Here is a 22,189-nt window from a genome sequence, read left to right as displayed (position 1 = left end):
GGGATTGGGAGGGTATAATGTGTGAGATTCAAATAAAATGTTGATATGTGTGGAAGGGAAGGGGGGAGGGGGGATAATATAAGATTTAATATTATATGAAGTATACAAGTGAATTGTATGAATATTGAATGATTATTGTATACTTGTTATGAGATATGAAAATGAATAAAGAATTGGAAAAAAAAAAAAAAAAAAAAAGAAGATCTAATTTCCAACAAGGCTCTTGTTTCACCAACAAGTGGCTGCATCAGGGAACCTTCCAAGAAAAACTCCCATTCTCTCCAACTCCGTCCACGGCTTGGCTTCAAAACGGCGCCCATTTTAAAGCTCCGTATCTCATGACATCAGTTCCACCGGAATCAAAATGCTTCAAAATGCAAAAACAAAAGCTAATAGAACGCACAGCACTCAATTTTCTGGTTGAGTCCTTTGTGCCAGATAGTATCCAAAAAGAAAATGGATCTCTGCACGCTCTGGTATAAACTAATCTTCACATCTCCCCTTTGTGACGTCAGTGGTATATGAGTCAATACAAAGCATTGGAACAGGACATCCTTATGGTCACGTTTGCCATAAGATCAATGTATATGCGTATTCCTCAAGGGGAAGCTCTCCAAGTGGTGAGGGAAGCCCTAGATGATCGTCCTCGTCCACATCAAGTGCCCACTGAGATTTTGGTATCTTTAACAACCATAGCCATGTCCAAAAGTTATTTTATTTTTGATCAAAAGTTTTTTCAGCAGAAGTTGGGCATTGCAATGGGGGTGTCTTTTGCCCCCTCAATTGCGATCCTGTTCATGGCCAAATTCGAGAGTGATTGGATTTATTCATCAGGATTCATGGCCCATATAAAATTGTGGAGTTGGTTTATTGACATTTTTTTTACTATGGACTTCAGTATTTAATATTTGCCATTCAACCATTCAGTTTGAAATGAAAAGTAATAAGCGTGAAATAACATTTTTGGATGTCAAAATCACCCAGGAGGATGGAAGGTTGCTGACTTCTATTTTCATTAAACCATCAGATAGGAACACGCTATTGCGATATACTAGTATGCATCCAAGTACTTAAAATAAATATCTTATCTGTATCGCAATTTTTCAGGGCAGAAGAGTATGTCATTCTACTGAGGAATTTATTGATAAGGCACAATCTTTGAAAAGCAAGTGTGAAGAATGGGAGTATCCTAAAACTGTGATTTCAGAAGCTTATATGCGGGCTATGTTCAGTTCTCGGGATCAGTTGCTACAGTTCAAAACTAGAGTTGATGATCAAGATTCTATAGCATGTGTATTACGATTTTCAACAATCTCCCAACATTTGGGAAGAAAAATTAAAAGTTTGTGGCCTATGGTGCAACTAAACAGAATTGTCAAACTTTGGAGTGTAAAATAGCATTTTCCCATAACAGAACCTTAAAGATCTGCTATGCCCTTCTGATGTTTGGTCCAGTAAAGAGGTGGAGAGGGTGGGCTTATTTCGTTGTAATTATTGCACAGCATGTTCTTTGATTTGTGAAGGAGACCAAATGTGTATCCCTGGAAGGAAAGTATGAACAATGACATGCACAGCCACTTGTGAGACGGTTGGTGTGGTGTATGTGATTGTGTGTCCATGTGACCTCTGTTATATTGGTCACACTGAAAACCCGGTTGTTTGAGCACCACTTTAACATTGCTCATAAACAACAGATAGATGTACTCACCCGCCTTTGTGCAGATAAACAACACTATTTTGAGAAGTTCCGATGTTTTGTATTAGATCATATACCATTGAAGTCACAGAGGGGAGATGTGAAGACTAGTTTATACCAGAGCGAGCAGAGACCCATTTTCTTTTTGGATACTATCTGGCCCAAATGGCTCAACCAGAAAATTGAGTGCTGTATGTTCTATTAGCTTTTGTTTTTGCATTTTGAAGCATTTTGGTTCCGGCGGAAGTGAAGTCATGAGATCGGAGTTTTAACCTGGGCGCCAATTTGAAGCCAAGCCATGGACGGAGTTGGAGAGAATGGGAGTTTGTCTTGGATGTTTCCCTGATGCAGTCACTTGTTAGCAAAACAAGAGCCTTGTTGGAAATTAGATCTTCTTATCTTCGCTCCAATGCTGTGTATGCTATAGCAGGAATATCGATGCGTTGGACTGAGCAATATATTCTGAAAGTGACATCTGTGAAGATAAGTACAATTTTTGTATATTGTTCTTTTTTCCCTGTGCACAATGGTGAGATGTTTCCCTGTTTTGAAAATTACATTTTTGATAATTGTGGAGTTTTTTTTTGCCTATGATACAGAATTGGAACGGCTAAAAAAAACTCATTGGGTTGCCGTCTGTATATTATTTATGGTTGAGGCTTTTTCTCCACTTTGAGTAAGTGGTTTTCAGTGGGTACTTCCACCACTTGGCTAATAACATTTTTTTTATTTAAACATCTCTATCATATCTTCCCTTTCCCGCCTTTCCTCCAAAGTATACATAATGAGATCTTTAAATCTGTCCCCATACACCTTATAATGAAGACCACATACCATTTTATGGTGTTATATGCTGAAATGAATTATAGACAACTAAATACTATCAATAGCATGTTTTAGAAGTTTGTGTTTTCTAGTACGACAGATATTCTATTCCTGAACCTGTGAGCAGTCAACCTCTTCTTGCAACAACTCTTGTAGGGAGCTTAATTTGCATTCTTTTTGCTTCTTCTCCCTTACCTATGGGCTGTCCTTCAACTCCTCAGTTGTGTTCCTTTAAACAAGACAGTAGGAGCTTGTCTTTTCTGCTTGTGTTTATTTTCATTTAAATTCAGGGAGGGGGGAGGGTTGCTAAGTTTGTGAGACTTTCAGTGCTGCAGAGGATACCCTTTGTGAGACAGCTCTGGCTACAGGAGAGCGTAGGCTCTTGAGGTCAAGGGTCTGCTTCCAAGGGACAGACTGCTTTGCAGTGCACCCACTTGGACAGCCTGTACTAACAGTTTGGGGGCTCAGGGACCATTCCCTTGGGAAAAAGGCTTGCCCCAGGTTCATCCGCAGTGGGCTTGAATGGAGGCTGCGTGGCTCCATGGCGGCCTTTTCCAGGATCGAGACTGACTTTGTTTCTCCCCCCTGTTTGTGTGCTTTTGATCCAGTGGGGGTTGAGGCCTCCGTCCAGTGCGTTGGGCTCAAGAGACATCAATTTGGGGGGGATTCTGGGGTTAGATGCAGGTTCCTCCACCTCTAAAATCCCAAAATTGCTATTTTTAATTTTTCAGTGTAGCTCCCCCGCATCATTTATGTGCTAAAATCGCTGCTGTGGTGGCCATCATGGATTTCCTGATTTGAATTTAAAAGCCTCTATCTGCCTCAAAACACCTTGTTTTTGCTTAAAAACAGGTGGTATGGAATCCTCAGGCCAGGTTACTTTGGTTTCAAGCCCCATTTGTGGTGGATGGCAGTCCAAGGAGTATCTATGTTTCATGTGCCGAGCGGCACGTGAGAGGGGGTAGGAGTCATTGGCTTAGCTCTGTTTGGTCCCTTGGGGGGGGGGGGGGGTTAGTACCTAGTTGATCTGATGAACAGGAAAAAAAAGTCCAGATTTGACCTAGGGAGCAGCACAAGTGCAACCCTGGTGAAAAGCAACCATGTTACAGTGGAACCCCTCCCCCCAAAAGGAGCTAAACAGCATCTGCAGGGGCCATCTGGATGTCAGGGGCAGGGATTCCCTCTAAATTTATTAATATGATATTTGAGGCTTATATGGTTGACAAGGGCCGCATTCCCTCGTCCGGAGTGGATATAGAACCAAAGGCGGAAGGATTGGAGTCATGGGTTAAATTACCGGGAAAAAAATGGACTTGACTTAAAATTGGGTCTGTACTATCGTCCGCCTGGACAAACGGTAGCAAACGACAAAGATCTGGCAGCAGAATTGAGGCGGGAAGGCAATAACAGGAACGTGACAGTAATGGGAGATTTTAATTACCCCGGGATAAACTGGGATATTGGAAACTCGAACTGTGCGAGGGAAACAGAATTCTTAGAGGCTGTGAGGGACTGCTTTATGGATCAGCTTGTCAAGGAACCAACAAGAGGGAATGCCACTCTTGACCTAATCCTCAACGGACTAGGGGGACCTGCAAAAGAAGTGGAAGTAATAGGACCACTAGGAAACAGCGATCACAACATGATCCAGTACAAATTAGAAGTAGGTACAGCAAAAGGGAAGAGAATCACAGTGAAAACGTTCAACTTCAAGAAAGGGAACTATGATGCTATGAGAACAATGGTAAGGAAAAAACTCAGAAACAGCTCAAGGAAAACAGAAACCGTAGAGCAAGCCTGGTCTCTATTCAAGGGCACAGTGCAAGAAGCACAACATATGTACATCCCCAGATTTAGGAAAAGGTGCAAAAAAACCGAACAAAAGACCCCGCATGGATAAATAATGAAGTGAAGACAGCGATAGAAGACAAGAAAAAATCATTCCGGAAATGGAAAAAAGACCAAACTGGGGAAAACTGGAAGGAACACAGGAAACGCCAAAGAGAATGTCATCAAGTGGTTAGGAGAGTGAAAAGGGAATACGAAGAGAGGCTAGCCAGGGAGGCAAAAAACTTCAAATCGTTCTTCAGATATGTTAAAGGGAAGCAACCAGTGAGGGAGGAAGTAGGACCATTGGATGATGGAAATAGAAAAGGAGTGATAAAGGAGGGAAAAGAGGTGGCCGACAGGTTAAACAAGTTCTTCTCATCAGTCTTCACAAGCGAGGACACATCCAGTGTACCAGAACCCAACAGGATCTTCCATGGAGACCAAGAAGAAAAACTGTCAACATTAGAGGTAAGCCATGAGGATGTCCTCCAGCAGATAGATAGATTAAAAAGCGACAAATCACCAGGCCCTGACGGAATACACCCTAGGGTACTAAAAGAACTAAAAAACGAGATAGCAGGAATACTCCAACGAATTTGCAACCTATCCTTGAAAACTGGCGAGATCCCGGAGGACTGGAAGACAGCAAATATTACACCTATCTTTAAAAGGGGGTCGAGAGGAGACCCGGGAAAATACAGGCCGGTAAGTTTGACATCGGTCCCGGGCAAGATGGTAGAAGCACTGATAAAGGATAGCATCTGTGAGCACATTGAAAAAAATGGGCTGATGAAAGCGAGCCAACATGGTTTCTGCAAGGGAAGATCGTGCCAAACAAACTTACTGCACTTCTTTGAGGGGGTAAACAGCCAGTTGGACCAAGGGGAACCCATAGACATCATTTACCTCGACTTCCAAAAGGCCTTTGACAAGGTACCCCATGAGCGGCTACTTAGGAAGCTGTGAAATCACAGGGTGGAAGGGGACGTACACAGATGGGTCAAACACTGGTTGGCAGGCAGAAGGCAGATTGTTGGAGTGAAAGGTCACTACTCAGGCTGGATGAGGGTCACGAGCGGAGTTCCGCAGGGGTCGGTACTCGGACCGCTGATATTCAATGTATTTATTAATGACCTGGAAACGGGGAAGAAGTCTGAAGTTATAAAATTTGCGGATGACACTAAACTCTGTAGCAGGGTTAGAACTGCCGAAGAGTGTGAAGAACTACAAAGTGACCTAAACAAACTGGAGGAGTGGGCAAATAAATGGCAGATGAACTTCAATGTAGAGAAATGCAAGGTCATGCATATAGGGAAAAAGAACCGGATGTTCAGCTATCAAATGGGGGGATTAGTATTAGAGGGAAGTAGCCTTGAAAGAGACTTAGGAGTACTGGTAGACACAACAATGAAGTCAACGGCACAATGCACAGCAGCCTCAAAGAAGGCAAACAGAATGTTGGGTATTATCAAGAAGGGTATTACAACCAGAAAGAAAGAAGTCATCCTGCCGTTGTATCGGGCAATGGTGTGCCCGCACCTGGAGTACTGTGTCCAGTATTGGTCACCGTATCTTAAGAAGGATATGGCAATACTTGAGAGGGTACAGAGGAGAGTGACACGAATGATTAAGGGCATGGAAAACCTTTCAGACACTGAAAGATTGGAGAGAATGGGGCTCTTCTCCCTGGAAAAGCGGAGACTTAGAGGGGACATGATAGAAACCTACAAGATCATGAAGGGCATAGAGAGAGTAGAGAGGGACAGATTCTTCAAACTTTCAGAACATAGAAGAACAAGAGGGCATTCGGAAAAGCTGAAAGGGGACAGATTCAAAACGAATGCTAGGAAGTTTTTCTTTACCCAGCGTGTTGTGGACATCTGGAATGCGCTTCCAGAGGGTGTAATAGGGCAGAGCACGGTACTGGGGTTCAAAAAAGGATTGGACAATTTCCTACTGGAAAAAGGGATAGAGGGGTATAGATAGAGGGCTACTGCACAGGTCCTGGACCTGTTGGGCCACCGCGTGGGCGGACTGCTGGGCACGATAGACCTCTGGTCTGACCCAGTGGAGGCATTTCTTATGTTCTTATGTTCTTATTAACCCTCTGAAATCATGACCCAGCACTGGGGGTTTCCCCCCAAAGAGCGCAGTTCTGCAGCAACAGTGCCATGCGCAGGTTGGGGATACTCGGTCAGATGATGATTTGGACAATAGTGATTCTATTTTAATGTCTTTGCTCCCCCAGTCAGAGTCCTCGAAGGTATGAGATTCTGCTGTATCCTTTAGAGGAGAGGATCCAGATTTGAGGGAGGATCCAGACCTTGGCGAGGACCCAACTGTGCACAGGCTGTTTAAACCTTCAGCGCTTTTGAAGATGAACACAGAATCCCTTCAAGAATTTAAGCTAGAGGCTACCAGGGGGGTTTCTTCCTCCTTAACCGATTAGTTGGTGGTACCCCAGGATGAGATTTACAGGGCTACTACTGATCCTCTTTGCATGCCTTTTCCAAGTTTTGCAGGGTTGGTGTGGCATTTGGTGTGGGCAGCAAGCTCATCAGTCCCACCCTGAATTTTCAGGACTGCTCTGTTACATCCCACTGGTCCCGGAATAAATTGGGATTGTAAAAGAATGAAAGATTAGGCTCTTACCTCTGCTAATCTTCTTTCTTGTAAATCCACACTTTATTCTGGGAACCCACCCTATGTATGTCTGATTTGCTGTTCACCTGCCTGAAAGTACTGGTAAGCTGGATTTATGTTTCAGTCCTGCTTTTATAAGAGTACCTTCTGCTAGATGTAGCACTATATTTGGGGGTACCTGAGTTAGCCTCCCCCCCTTCTGTTAGTGCATGCTATGTCTCCCTATAGCACTGTTATGTAGTTCAGGTTCTAGTGTGTGATAACCTGTTTTACAGTTTTCATTGTTGCTGTTTTGCATATGTTTATATGAGCAGAATTAATTATTTGGCGGGGAGTTCCCCGTTTCCCTCTCTCTTGTTTCTTGTTGCTGTAGATGTTCCTGGCTGCTTGGATACTGACTGGATTCTACTGAGCATGCTCCAAGATGTGGTAGCAGAGGGGAGGGGTTATGACTTCAATTATTTGAAGCTTTCTACGGTGCCTGGCGGCTGGAGATGCATAACCAACTGGTCCTGGAATAAAGTGTGGTTTTACAAGAAAGAAGATTAGCAGAGGTAAGAATCTAATCTTTCGTCCCCTCCTGGACCTTTATATTGACTCCCTGGCAGGGAAGCCAGAAAAAGTGTCAGAGCGACAGTGCAAAGATTGCTAGATCTGAAAGCCATAGAGCCCTGTACCAGAGGAAGACTTGGGCTCTGGGAGATACTTGCTATACTTCATTGTGCTCAAGCAAGGTTCCAAAGACGAGGCTGATTCTAGACCTTAAAGTGGTGAATGTGGTGCTTAAGATAAATGGAGACGGTGAGGTCTGTGATTGCATCAGTGGCTCCAGGGGAGTTTCCTGCCTTGCTGGATTTGACAGAGGCCTATCTGCACATTCCCATTTTTCTAGACCCAGGATGTATTTGTGGTTCTGTGTGTCAGATCAACACTTCCAGTTTGTAGTTTTGCACTTTAGACAGGCCACGGTGCCACAGACCTTCACCAAAGTGATGATGGTGGTTGCAGCTCACCTATGCAGGACAAGTATACAAGTCCATCTGTATTTGGATGATTGGCTAATCAGAGCTCAGTCTGAATCCGAGGGCAGACTAGTGGTTCACTGAGTGATCCAATTGCTACAGAAGCTTGGCTGTGTGATCAGCTTCTGGAAGAGACACCTAGAATTGACACAGAGCCTGGAATACCTGGGAGTCCAGTTTGAGATGGGGGACAACAAAGTATTCCTTCCAGAAGCCCGCAGAGAAAAACTTTTGTATTAGATAACGGGATTTTCAGAGTAAGTCCATTCCGATGACCTGGCAGTACTTGCAGGTTCTGGGGTCAATGGTTGCAACTGTCCTCTGGGTAAAGGCGCACTTATGTCCGCTCCAAGAGATGGTCCTTTCCCGATGGTGCCCACAGACGGATTCCTTGGAAAGCAGAAGATTGTTGCAGTCTGGTCTGGTGGTTGAATCCACTCTCCCTCACCAGAGGGATTCCGCTCCGCATCTTTTCATGGGTGATTCTAATAACAGATGCCAGTCTTCATGGCTGGGGAACACATTGCGTGGGATGTCCCAGAGGAAGTGGTTGATCAACCGCTTGGAACTTCGGACCATCCGCCTGGTGCTCCTGGAGTTAGGAAGTGCCTTACAGAATAAAGTAGTTCGAGTTTTCTCAGACAATTCAATGGTGGTGGCCTTTGTCAATCACCTAGAGGGCACCAAGTGTGCTTCTCTAAGCTTGGAAGCCTAAATATTGCTTCGATGGGTGGAGGACCATCTTCTGGTGCTCTTGGCAGTGCACATGGCAGGAGTGGACAGTGTATAAGCAGATTTCCTCAGCTGGAAGGCCCTGAAACCCAGGAATTGGTCACTGTCCCAGGAAGCCTTCACATGCATAGTGAATAGGTGGGGGCATCCGACATTCAACCTGATGGCATCAACTACCAACAAGAAATCGGATCGATTTTTCAGTCGAAGACATGAGCCGGGAAGTGAAAATCTGGATGCCCTGGTTCAACCCTGGCCAAAGACAGGTCTTCTATATGCCTTCTCTCTGTGACCAATGAAAGGTCAACCTCTGTAAAGGATCATAGCTCAGCAGAGAAGGGTGATTCTAGTGGCACCAGACTGGCCATGATACCCATGGTATGCAGATCTGGTACGTCTGCAAGAGGATCAAAGTCTCAACCTTCCCTGTCATCTCCGTCTACTCATGCAGGGCCCAATTGCCCTTCAGAATCCAGATTGCTTTGGTCTTACAGTGTGACTCTTGAGTACACAAAGGGTACTCAGATAGAATGGACTCCACCATTCTGAGATGTAGGAAAAAGTCAACTGTAGCAGCATATGTGAAGGCCTGGAAATGTTTCCAAACTTGTGTGCGCTCAGAGTAGCGAAGACCTGAGCTTTGCTCTAATCTCAGTGATACTCGCCTTTCTCCAGGAAGGCTAGAAAGGGACCTAGCAGTTGGCTCACTGAGAGTTCAGATAGCTGGACTCTCTTGTTTTGGACCCAGGATCAATAAGAGCACCCTTGCTGCACATCCTGATGTAGCCAGATTTTTGAAAGGCATGTTATGGCTCCACCTACCAGTGTGACAGCCTTTTCTGATGTGGATCTTAATCTGGTTCTCTGGGTGCTAGAGAACCAACCCTTTGAGCCTCTGAACCAAGCTTTCTTGATGGACCTTACTATCAAGATTATGTTTTTGGTTGTGATTGCCTCCGCCTAGAGAGTGTCGGAACTTCAGGCTTTATCCTATAGAGATCTTTTTCTTAGGATTATGGATTCAGGCGTGACCTTGCACACAGTTCCATCTTTCTTGCTGAAAGTGATTTCCAGCTTTTACATCAACCAAAAGTACGTTTGCCTGCCTACACACCCTCTGGTTCGAGAGAGAATGATTTGAGTGTTGAAATCATTGGATGTACGCAGACTCTTACTGTGATATCTAGAAGTTACGAACTAATTTCAATTGTCAGATCATCTGTTTGTGTTGGTGGAGCAGCCCATAAAGGTTGGCCAGAATTTAAAGCAATGATTTCAAGACAGATCTGTATGGCCATGTCTTCCACCTATATCAGAAGTGGAAAGCATCTACCTATATCTGTGAAGGTGAAATCATCTGCAGCTTCCCCAGGAAGAGATCTGTAGAGCCACCACTTGGTCTTCTCTGCATATGTTCATGAAGTTTTACAGAGTAGACACGGCAACCAAACAGGATTCCGCATTTGGATCTTTGATTCTGGTGGCAGGCTCATCTGTCCCATAAGCATGAGGGACTGCTCAGTTTGTCCCACAGGTTCAGTAATAGAGTGTCTGTCGTACTAGAAGGAAAGATTAGGTTCTTACCTCTAATCTTCTTTCTAATCCTGTCAGCTGCTAATTTGCCTGCCTCAATATGTTCTGACAATTCAGCCATCTTGTTTCTTCGGTCCAGCCTTGACAAGAATAAAGGCAGTAGCTACATGTTATACTTTCCAAGGTGTATCTATACTTATCCCAGGACAAGCAGGCAGATATTCTTGACTGATGGGTGACGACACCGACTGAGCCCCGGTACGGACAATTTTAGAGTGATTGCACTCTAAGAACTTGGAAAGTTCTAGTAGGCCGCACCGCGCACGCGCGAGTGCCTTCCCGCCCGACAGAGGCGCGCGGTCCCCAGTTTCTTAGTTTCCGCGGAGCTAAGAAGATGCATTTCTTTCAACGGCTGTTGAAGACTTTTTTCCTATCGCCTTCCCGCTCGCGTAAACCCTTAAGGAAATATTGTTTCCTTCATTTTCTTTTCTTTTCTTTTCTTTAAAAAAAAACACAAAAAACTTTGGTTTTTTTTCACTTCTTTCAAATTCGCCCCGGCGGGGCCTGTTGCTACCATCGAGGCCTCGGCCTTTGATTTGGCAGAAGCTGTTTTTACCTTCATGCCCCCTCAACCCGGGTTTAAGAAGTGCCAGCGGTGTGCACGACCAATTTCACTCACTGACCCACACAACTGGTGTCTACAGTGTCTTGGTCCTGACCATCGAGCGTCTACCTGCACCCGCTGTGCGACTTTAAAAAAGAGAACTCTAAAAAATCGGCAGATCCAGCAGCAATTATTGTTTGGTGCCGAGATGTCTGACTCTGCGGCACCGGCACCGACATCGGCCCCGTCTCAGTCGGCACCCACCTCGTCGACACCGCGCGATACCGCATCCCTCAGGTAAGCCGGCTAAGAAGCCTTCCCCGTTGGAGCGTCCTCCGGTCTCAGTAGCAGCGAGCCCAGTCCTGCCGATCTCGAGGCGTCCACGGAAGCTCTCCGCCCCAATAGAGGTGAGCCCCTCGACCTCGGGTTCCTCATCCTCGGGGCATAGAGCAGCACCGCAGGTACTGCAGAAGAAAAAGGCGGTACCGGTGCCTTCGCTGGACGAGCGGATCGCCGCTGTCCTGCAGGTGCAGCTTAAGGAACAGTTGCAACAACTCCTTCCTGCACTTTTGGCACCGAGCCTTTCGGTCCCGGTCCGGTCTGATCCACCGGTACCGATAGTGGAACAGCCCCTTCTTTCGGCATCCACTTTGTCGGTACCGGTACATTCTGCTTCCTCGGTCTCCATGCCAGTCCTTGCACCGGAACCGAGAGCTCAACACCAGGCTGTTTAGACTTCGGCACCGATGCAGCCTTTAATGTCTCCCGGTACCGTGTCTATGAGGTCAGGTAAGTCGGCACGCAAATCCCGACACCTGGAACCCTCCACACCGGAATCTCGAGACCGCAGTTTTCAAGTTCGAGATCCTGATCTGTGGGGTGACTCAGAGGACCCTCTTCTCTCTGAAGGGGAATGTTCATCTGGTGATGAGGATCCTTCTGCTTTAGACCCATCCTCTAGACCAGATGTAACCTCTTTCTCATCTTTTTTAAAAGAGATGTGTGACTCTCTCTCTATTCCCTTGGAGGCTGAGTCAAAGAAATCCAAAGCTTTTCTTGATGCACTGGATTTTGACCAACCTCCAAGGGAATATCTCAAATTACCTCTCCATGACATCTTGAGAGAGACGTTTTACAAAAATTTAGAGACACCTTTGACCATACCTGGAGCCCCCCGCAAATTAGACTCCTTATATAAAGTCATCCCAATTCCTGGGTTTGACAAACCACAGCTCCCACATGAGTCTCTATTAGTGGAATCCACTCTAAAGAAATCCACGGGAGCTAGTGTATACGCCTCAGTCCCTCCTGGCAGAGAAGGTAAAGCCATGGACAAATTTGGCAAGAGGTTGTACCAGAATGCGATGTTAGCCAACAGGTCAGGGAATTACGCTTTCCACTTCTCATTCTATCTCAAGCATCTCATACAAAATCTGACTGCTTTTGAGAAGTACCTCCCTGACCGTAAAAAATCTGCCTTTCGCCAAACTACTTCATCGCTCTTATAACTTCGAAAGTTCATGGTCAGGTCGATCTATGACACCTTTGAGCTGACCTCTCGGGCCACAGCTATGTCGGTGGCCATGCGCCGACTGGCATGGCTCAGAGTGTCAGAACTTGATGTCAATCATCAGGATTGACTGGCTAATGCACCTTGCCTGGGGGATGAGCTGTTTGGAGAATCCATGGACTCCACTACTCAAAAGCTTTCGGCTCATGAGACTAGGTGGGATACTCTCCTCAAAACAAAAAAGAAGACCCCACCTACCAGGCCTTTTCGTCAGCAATCGGCCTACCAGCGTCGATTTGTGGCTCGTCCTTTGCCACCGGCAGCTCAACAACCCAGGCGTCAGAGGCAACAACAAAGGCAAAACACTAGACCTGCACAGCAGCAACAACAGGTGAAGCCTCCTCCTCCACAAAAACCTTCACAACCCTTTTGACTTGGTTCTCCAGGACATAGCCAGTATCCCTCCATCTGCCCATCTTCCGCTGCCTATAGGAGGATGCCTTACTCATTTCATAAGCCGTTGGGAAACCATCACCTCGGACCAGTGGGTCCTCAACATCATCCACCACGGCTACTCTCTCAACTTTCAGATTCTTCCTGCCCAAGGTCTACCAAAAGAGTCTGCTTTGAACACTCCTCGGTCTTCCCTTCTTCTTCAAGAGGTTCAATCCCTCCTCCTTCTGAACGCCATAGAGGAAGTTCCTCTAGATCAAAAGGGGCAAGGATTCTACTCCCGTTATTTTCTAGTTCCCAAAAAGACAGGAGATCTAAGACCCATCCTAGATCTTCGCGATCTAAACAAATGCTTGGTCAAAGAGAAATTCAGAATGCTTTCTCTGGCCACTCTTTACCCTCTTCTCAATCAAGGCGACTGGCTATGTTCCCTCGATCTCAAAGAAGCATACACTCATATACCGGTCAATCTGGCCTCCAGACAGTACCTACGCTTCATGATCAATCGTTGTCATTACCAATACAAGGTGCTGCCCTTCGGTCTTGCCTCCTCTCCAAGAGTGTTCACCAAATGTCTGATTGTGGTGACTGCCTTTCTACGCTCTCACCACCTTCAGGTCTTTCCTTACCTGGACGACTGGTTAATCAAGGCCAATTCATTTCAGACTGTTCTCCTGGCCACCAACCAAACCATCCTGTTTCTTCAACTTCTGGGGTTCGAGATCAATCTACCCAAATCTCATCTCATCCCCACTCAGAGACTTCAATTCATCGGAGCTGTCTTGGACACAGTCCTCATGAGAGCGTTTCTGCCGTACAACCGTCTTCAAACGCTTCAATCTCTATGTCAGCAGGTGCTTCCACAACATTCCATCTCTGCCAAGCAAATGATGATACTCTTGGGTCACATGGCCTCCACAGTTCATGTCACACCCTTCGCACGTCTTCACCTGCGCACTCCTCAATGGACCCTAGCTACCCAGTGGTCCCAAGCGATGGATCCTTGCTCACGTCACATATCTGTGACATCATCTCTTCGTCAGTCTCTACAATGGTGGTTGATATTCTCAAATCTCTCCAGAGGTCTTCTCTTCCATCTACCTCCTCATCAACTTATCATCACCACCGATGCCTCCCCTTACGCCTGGGGAGCTCATTTGAACGAGTTCCAAACTCAAGGACTTTGGACAGCTCAGGAAATGAAGCATCACATCAATTTCCTGGAACTCAGAGCGATGTTTTATGCCCTCAAGGCCTTCCAACATCTTCTCTTTCCTCAAGTCCTCCTGCTGTGCACAGACAATCAAGTTGCGATGTACTACATCAACAAACAGGGTGGGACAGGCTCTCGCCTCTTGTGCCAGGAAGCCCAGAAGATATGGGCTTGGGCCATAGATCACCATCTATTCCTGAAAGCTATCTACATTCAGGGAGAAAAGAATTCCTTAGCGGACAAGCTCAGCAGAATTCTCCAGCCTCACGAGTGGACACTCGATCCTTCCACTCTACAGTCCATCTTCGTTCAATGGGGCACTCCTCAGATAGACCTTTTTGCAGCTCCTCACAATCACCAGCTGCCCCTTTTTTGCTCCAGACTTTACTCTCCTCACCGTCTGGCAGCGGATGCATTTCTCCTCGACTGGTCCAATCTGTTCCTGTACGCTTTCCCTCCTCTGCCTCTCATGTTGAGAACCTTGTTCAAGCTCAAGAGGGAACGAGCCACCATGATTCTGATTGCTCCGAGGTGGCCCAGGCAACATTGGTTCTCCCTTCTACTTCAACTCAGTTCCAGGGAACCTTTTCTTCTTCCACTGTTTCCTTCTCTGCTTACACAGCATCAGGAGACCCTTCTACATCCCAACCTCCAGTCTCTGCACCTGACAGCTTGGTATCTCTCGGGCTGACTTCTCATGATACTCTTTTGTCTCAGCCCATTCGTTCCATTCTAGATGCCTCCAGGAAACCAGCCACTTTGCAATGTTACCATCAGAAGTGGACACGATTTTCTTCCTGGTGTCTTCTTCATCATCTCGATCCCACTTCCCTGGCAGTGGAGACATTGTTGGATTATCTGCTTTCTTTGTCTGACTCTGGCCTTAAGTCTACTTCCATCAGAGTCCACCTCAGTGCCATTGCTGCTTTTCATGAGCCGGTTCATGGAAAACTTCTCTCAGCTCATCCCCTGGTGTCCAGGTTCATGCGGGGTCTTTTCAATGTAAAACCACCTCTTAAAGCCCCTCCTGTTATCTGGGATCTCAATGTGGTTCTTTCCGCCTTAATGAAGCCTACATTTGAACCTTTGGCTACCACTTCTTTAAAGTTTCTCACTTGGAAAGTACTTTTCCTTATTGCTCTTACCTCTGCCAGGAGGGTCAGTGAGCTACATGCACTAGTTGCAGATCCACCTTTTACGGTCTTTAAGAACATAAGAACATAAGAACTGCCATCTCCGGATCAGACCTTCGGTCCATCAAGTCCGGCGATCCGCACACGCGGAGGCCCTGCCAGGTGTACACCTGGCGTAATTTATAGTCCACCATATCCTTATATGCCTCTCTTAAGGAGATATGCATCTAGTTTGCTCTTGAAGCCTAGGACGGTTGATTCCGCAATAATCTCCTCTGGGAGGGCATTCCAGGTGTCAACCACTCTCTGAGTGAAGCAGAACTTCCTGACATTAGTCCTGAACCTGTCCCCCCATAGCTTCATTACATGTCCTCTAGTCCGTGTCAAATTGGACAATGTAAATAATCTTCTCTGCTCTATTTTGTCGATTCCTTTCAGTATTTTGAAGGTCTCGATCATATCCCCACGCAGTCTCCTTTTCTCAAGGGAGAACAATCCTAGTGTTATAAGTCTGTCCTCGTATTCCAGTTTCTCCATACCCTTCACCAGTTTTGTTGCTCGTCTCTGCACCCTCTCCAGCAGTTTTATATCCTTCTTTAGGTAAGGAGACCAATGTTGGACGCAGTATTCCAAGTGTGGTCTGACCATTGCCCTATAAAGCGGCAATATAACTTTCTCCGATCTACTCGAGATTCCTTTCTTTATCATGCCCAACATTCTATTTGCCTTCTTTGCCGCTGCCGCGCATTGTGCCGACGGCTTCAGGGTCCTATCTATCAGTACACCCAGGTCCTTTTCTTGTTCACTCTTCCCCAGAGTTGCACCTGACATTGTATACTCGTATTCCTTATTCTTATTGCCTAAATGCATTACCTTGCATTTCTCCACATTGAACTTCATCTGCCATTTCTCCGCCCATGTTTCTAACCGACACAAGTCACTCTGGAGTTTCTCTCTATCCTCCTGCGATCTGATCGCCCGGCATAGTTTTGTATCGTCTGCAAACTTGATGATCTCACTGGATGTTCCTTCCTCCAGGTCATTGATATAAATATTAAAAAGGATTGGCCCAAGTACCGAGCCCTGGGGTACACCACTAGTCACTTTCTCCCAGTCGGAGAACTTCCCATTTATGCCCACTCTCTGCTTTCGGTTTTCCAGCCATTTGCCTATCCATCTTTGTATATCCCCCTCTATGCCATGGCTTTGTAGTTTCCTGAGAAGTCTTTCGTGTGGAACTTTGTCGAACGCTTTCTGGAAGTCCAAGTATATTATGTCCACCGGCTTCCCACTATCAATTTGCTCGTTCACGGTCTCAAAAAATTGGAGTAAATTCGTCAAACATGATTTCCCTTTCCTGAATCCATGTTGACTGGGTTTCATCAAGTCGTGTGCGTCCAAGTGCCGGACTATGCTATCCTTGATCAGTGCTTCAACCATCTTGCCGGGGACAGACGTAAGACTCACAGGTCTATAGTTGCCCGGTTCCCCTCTCGATCCTTTTTTGAAAATTGGGGTGATGTTCGCTATCCTCCAGTCGTCCGGTATCTGTCCAGTTCTGATTGTCAGGTTTGCAAGTTTTTGCAATAACTCTCCGATTTCAACCTTCAATTCTTTTAAGACTCTCGGGTGAATTCCATCCGGTCCAGGGGATTTGTCACTTTTAAGTTTGTCGATCTGATAGTATATCTGGTCTAAGTCCACTTCAACTGTGGTGAGGCTGTCTTCTATTTCTCCTGCAAACACTTTCTCCGCTTCAGGTATTGTTGAGGTGTCCTCCTTCGTAAAGACGGACGCAAAGAAGGAATTTAGTTTGTCTGCGATTTGTTTATCTTCCTTGATGTACCCTTTTCTTCCCTGGTCGTCCAGGGGTCCCACTGCCTCTTTTGCAGGTTTTTTCCCTTTCACGTATCTAAAGAAGGGCTTGAAATTTTTGGCCTCCTGGGCTATTTTTTCCTCATATTCCTGTTTTGCATCCCTCACCGCCTTGTGACATTTCTTCTGATCATCTTTATGTTTGTTCCAGGCTTCGGTTGTCTTTATGCATTTCCATTTTTTGAAAGAGTCCTTCTTTTCTTTTATGGCTTCCTTCACCTTTATGGTAAGCCATGCCGGTTCTCTTTTGCTCTTTGTTCTCCGATCTTTGGAAATCCTCGGAATGTAGAGATCTTGTGCTTCTGTGATAGTATTTTTCAGTAGGGACCATGCCTGATCTACCGTTTCGAGTTTGTCCACCATCTTCTCGAGTCATTTTTCTACCATGGCTCTCATGCGATCGTATTTACCCTTTTTAAAGTTCAAGGTGGTGGTTAAGGTTTTGGCATGTTTCCCTTTCCCGATGTCAAGTTTAAAGTTGATTACATTGTGATCACTCGTTCCCAGTGGAACCATGACTTCCACTTCTGTTATCGGTCCCGTGAGACCATTTAGGACCAAGTCCAAGGTGGCGTTGCCTCTTGTCGGCTCTTTTACCATTTGTTCCAGGAAGCAATCCCCTAGCACCTCCAGGAACTTGGCCTCCTTGCCGCAGTTGGAGGTTGCTAGTTTCCAGTCTATCCCTGGGAAATTGAAGTCTCCCAATATAATTATATTGCCTGTCTTGCATTCTTGTTTGATTTCCTCCATCATTTCTGAGTCAGTTTCCTCCGCCTGTCCTGGGGGACGATAGTAAAGGCCAATTTTCGTATCTGCGCCATATTGACCAGGAATTTTGATCCAGAGTGACTCAAGCTTCTCTTTCATTTCTGTTGTAACTATTTCAACAGAATCTATTCCCTCCTTAACATATAGAGCAATACCTCCACCTTTCTGCCCTACTCGATCTCTTCTATACAGTTTGTATCCCTGTAGTACTATGTCCCATTTGTTTTCTTCATTCCACCATGTTTCTGTTATGCCAATGATATCCAATATGTCATGTCTTGCTATTGTCTCTAGTTCCCCCATTTTGTTACCTAGACTTCTAGCATTCGTATACATACATCTAAGTTCCCTTCGTGTTACCTTTTTGGACCTTCTACTCTTGGCCGTCCCTGTAGTTTCAATTACGATATCCTTTACTGCTCCTGTGTTATCACCTTTGTTTGCTGTGTGGTCGTCCCCTCCTGTGTCTGAGTTGTCCCTTCCTGCTTTTTCTCCCTTGTTGGCTGTGAGGTCATCTTCTCTTGTGTAGGAGTAGTTTTCCTTGGCTTCTTCGTCGGGGCATCCTGCTATCCGTGCCATCGACCGGTGGTCGACTGTCGGCTTTCCCCTATCTTTCAGTTTAAAGCCTTCTCGATTGCCTTCTTCATGTTGCCTGCCAAAACTCTTGCTCCTTCCTTGTTGAGGTGTAGTCCGTCCCTTCTGTAGTACTTGCTTTTTCCCCAGAACGCCGTCCAGTTGCGCACGAAGTCGAAGCCTTCTTCTTCGCACCATCGTCTCATCCAGGCGTTGATTACTTGCAATTCCCCTTGTCTCTTTCCATCCACTCTTGGTACTGGGAGGATCTCAGAGAAGGCCACCTTCACCTCCCTGATCTTCAGTTGTCTTCCGAGTGAGCGGAGCTGGCCCTTCAGCTCTTCCCTGTCATACTTCCGCCCGCTCACATCATTTGTTCCCACGTGGATAAGCACAGCGGTGTCCTCTCCCCCTGCGCCATCTATGATCCTGGAGATCCTGGAGATCATGACAAGGTGGTTCTGCGTACACATCCAAAGTTTCTCCCTAAGGTTGTCTCTGAATTCCATCTCAACCAATCCATTGTTCTGCCTGTCTTCTTTCCGAAACCTCACTCTCATTCTGGGGAACAGGCTCTGCATACTTTGGACTGTAAGAGGGCTCTAGCTTACTATTTAGAGTGTACGAAACCCCACAGATCAGCTCCCCAACTCTTTCTGTCCTTTGATCCGAATAAATTGGGACGTCCTGTTTCTAAACGTACGTTGTCTAATTGGCTGGCAGCGTGCATTTCATTCTGTTATGCTCAGACCGGACTGACACTGGAAGGTTCTGTCACGGCCCATATAGTCCGAGCTATGGCAGCATCTGTAGCTTTCCTCCGTTCCACTCCTATTGAGGAAATCTGCAAGGCTGCCACTTGGTCCTCAGTTCATACTTTTACATCTCATTATTGTCTGGATGCATTCTCCAGACGGGATGGACACTTCAGCCAATCTGTTTTGCAAAATTTGTTTTCCTAATGGCCAACCTTCCCTCCATCCCTCCATCCCTCTTTTTGTTAGCTTGGAGGTCACCCATCAGTCAAGAATATGCTGCCTGCTTGTCCTGGGATAAAGCACAGTTACTTACCGTAACAGGTGTTATCCAGGGACAGCAGGCAGATATTCTTGCGTCCCACCCACCTCCCCGGGTTGGCTTCTTAGCTGGCTTATCCTAACTGGGGACCGCGCGCCTCTGTCGGGCGGGAAGGCACTCGCGCTTGCGCGGTGCGGCCTACTAGAACTTTCCAAGTTCTTAGAGTGCAATCACTCTAAAATTGTCCGTACCGGGGCTCCGTCGGTGCCGTCACCCATCAGTCAAGAATATCTGCCTGCTGTCCCTGGATAACACCTGTTACGGTAAGTAACTGTGCTATATCTCCCACACTTAGTGCAGGTTGTGCTCAAGATGGTGACTTGTTTGTTCTTCACCTTATTATGAATTACAAATGTTTGAATTTGGTTATCTGTTATATGTTTGCTGATATATTTCATGATATGAGCAGAATAGACATGTTTCTTGGGGAGTTTCCCCATATCTCTCTCTCTTCTGTTTCCTCTCCAGGGTTGACTGCTTTGTTATGCACTGAGGAGTTGAAGGAGAGCCAGGAGGTATGGGAGGAGGAGTAAAAAGAATGCAAATGAAGCTCCCTACAAGAGTTCTCGCGTAAAGAGGTTGACTACCCACAGGTTCAGGTATAGAGTGTATGTCTACTGGAAAGAAGATTATTGAAGTAAGAACCTAATCTTTCCTTTTTTTTCTTTTAGGCAACTTTGGATGTAGTGATGAACCTTCAGTTCCAATATATAGAGAAGCTGTGGCAGTCTTTTTGGAGTTCCAAAATTCCATCTAGTGATGGATCCATTCAGATGCAAACGAAGTATGTCAAGCTGAAAGAATTAATTGTTTCGGTGGAACTTTTTTATTAGCATAAACTAACTTTTTAAAAAATAATATTCATTATAGATTTTATTCTGACAAGATCTTTACAAGCTCATAATTGTGATGTTTATAGAACATAAATGCAGCAATCTTTGGTTAGATCAGGAGTTTTCAACCCAGTCTTCAGGCCAGGTTTTGAGAAATCTGCATGCTCTACCTCCATTCTATGTAAATTTATCTCATGTAAATTCATTGTGTGTGTTATAAAAACCTGGTATCAATGTTGTGCCATTATTATTGTGTCTATTTTACTTTCAATTTTCAACATGCCATCTCTACATTGGTTTATGGAATTTTTGCTTTTAGTCTCTGTTTGCATTTTATTTTTTTTTTTTGCAATTCTATGTGCTTTTGGCCGCTGGATTTTTAGCGGTCACATACGATGAACCTCATTAAAGCACTGCCGATGTGGCATTGGTTTTAATGTTTTTGTTTGTGTCTGAATTTTCAGCCATAATGCATTATATACCACTAGTCTTTAAGCCCGTTAGATTAACGGGTGCTAGAACATATGTGTGTGTGTCTGTCTTTTTTTCTCTCTCTCTCCTTAGCCGCTTTCTTTCTTTCTGCCTTTCTTTTTCCTTGGCTGTCCATCACCACCCCTTGCCTGCTCCCCCTGTCCATTTTCCCTTCCTTTTACCTCCACTGTGTCCACCACCACCCCTTCACTGCTCTCCTTATGCAGCAGCAGCCCTTCTCCCTTTGTTTTACCTCCCCCCTGTCCAGCAGCACCTCTTTCCTTCTCCCCCTGTCCAACATTAGTCCTCCGTTATTTTTTCTTCACCTCCCCTGTCCATCAGCATCTCTTTCCTTCTCCCCCTGTCCAGCAGTAGGCATCCCTTCCTTTTTTATCCTCCCTCCTCCTTCTTATCCCTATGATACTCTTACCTTGCTCTGCCCCTGATCAGAGGTTCCCGACAGCTGCCCAGTTGCACCCATTGGAAAAGTTCCCACTGCCGCATCCCGCACCCCTCCTGACGCGGCTCCCGCTGTCCTTTCTGTCTGTCTCTGTCCCTGGCCCCCTTTGCCTGTCTTTCTGTGTATCTCCCTGACCCTGTGTCTTTCTTCTTTCCTTTCTGTCTCCCTTCCTCCCTCTGTCTGTCTGTCCAAAGCAGCATTCCATCCCCCTCCCCCCACACCAGTTCCCTGTGCACCTGCCCCTGTGTCTTTCTTATTTTCTTTGTGTTTCCCTTCCTCTCTCTGTCTGTCCAAAGCAGCATTCCATCCCCCTCCATTTCCCTCCCCCCACACTAGTTCCCTGAGCACCTGCCCCTGTGTATTTCTTATTTTCTTTGTGTTTCCCTTCCTCTCTCTGTCTGTCTGTCCGTCCAAAGCAGCATTCCCTTCCCCTCCATTTCCCTCCCCCCCCCACCAGTTCCCTGTGCAGCAGCATTAGCGTTTCCTCTACCCGCCCCTGTCCCTTCCCCTTCCCCTTCCCGCGGGCCGGACTACAAAGGTGGTGATTCCAGCAGCGCTTTTATCAGTCTCCACACGCTGCTTCGGGCCCTTCTGCCCTGATTTACTCTGGCACGTCTCTGATGACATCATCAGAGACGCGGCAGAGCAAATCAGGGCAGTAGAAGGGCCCGAAGCAGCGTGTGGAGACTGATGTACACGCTGCTTGAATCGCCATTCGGACCCGCGGGAAGAGAAGGGGGTGGGCGGCAAAGGAGAAACGGAGATCGGCGGCGGCGACAGGAGAAACGGATAACGTCGTCTGGCTGCGGTCCGGCTTGTGGAGGCGATCGGGTGGTGACGTATTCGCGCGCATGCGCACTCCTTCGGCCACAGACCTACAGCGCACGGAACACGAAAATAGGACTGCGCATGCGCGAGTTAGCCTTTTATTATATAGG

The 22,189-nt window shown here is 46.2% G+C and overlaps 1 protein-coding gene across 1 annotated transcript in view; it reads left to right on the top strand.

The window, feature by feature from the left end:
- Positions 1 to 22,189, top strand: part of RFX2 (regulatory factor X2) — a 447,486-nt gene that overhangs the window by 262,693 nt on the left and 162,604 nt on the right. Inside the window, exon 10 of the mRNA XM_033955018.1 lies at positions 20,159 to 20,271. Within this exon, the coding sequence (XP_033810909.1) occupies positions 20,159 to 20,271 (113 nt within the window). The remainder of the gene's footprint in view (positions 1 to 20,158; positions 20,272 to 22,189) is intronic.

This window comes from Geotrypetes seraphini, chromosome 8, assembly GCF_902459505.1.
Source record: "Geotrypetes seraphini chromosome 8, aGeoSer1.1, whole genome shotgun sequence".
Taxonomy (NCBI): domain Eukaryota; kingdom Metazoa; phylum Chordata; class Amphibia; order Gymnophiona; family Dermophiidae; genus Geotrypetes; species Geotrypetes seraphini.
Note: the sequence above shows the minus strand (reverse complement) of the source record. Positions and strands in the feature narration are given on the sequence as shown.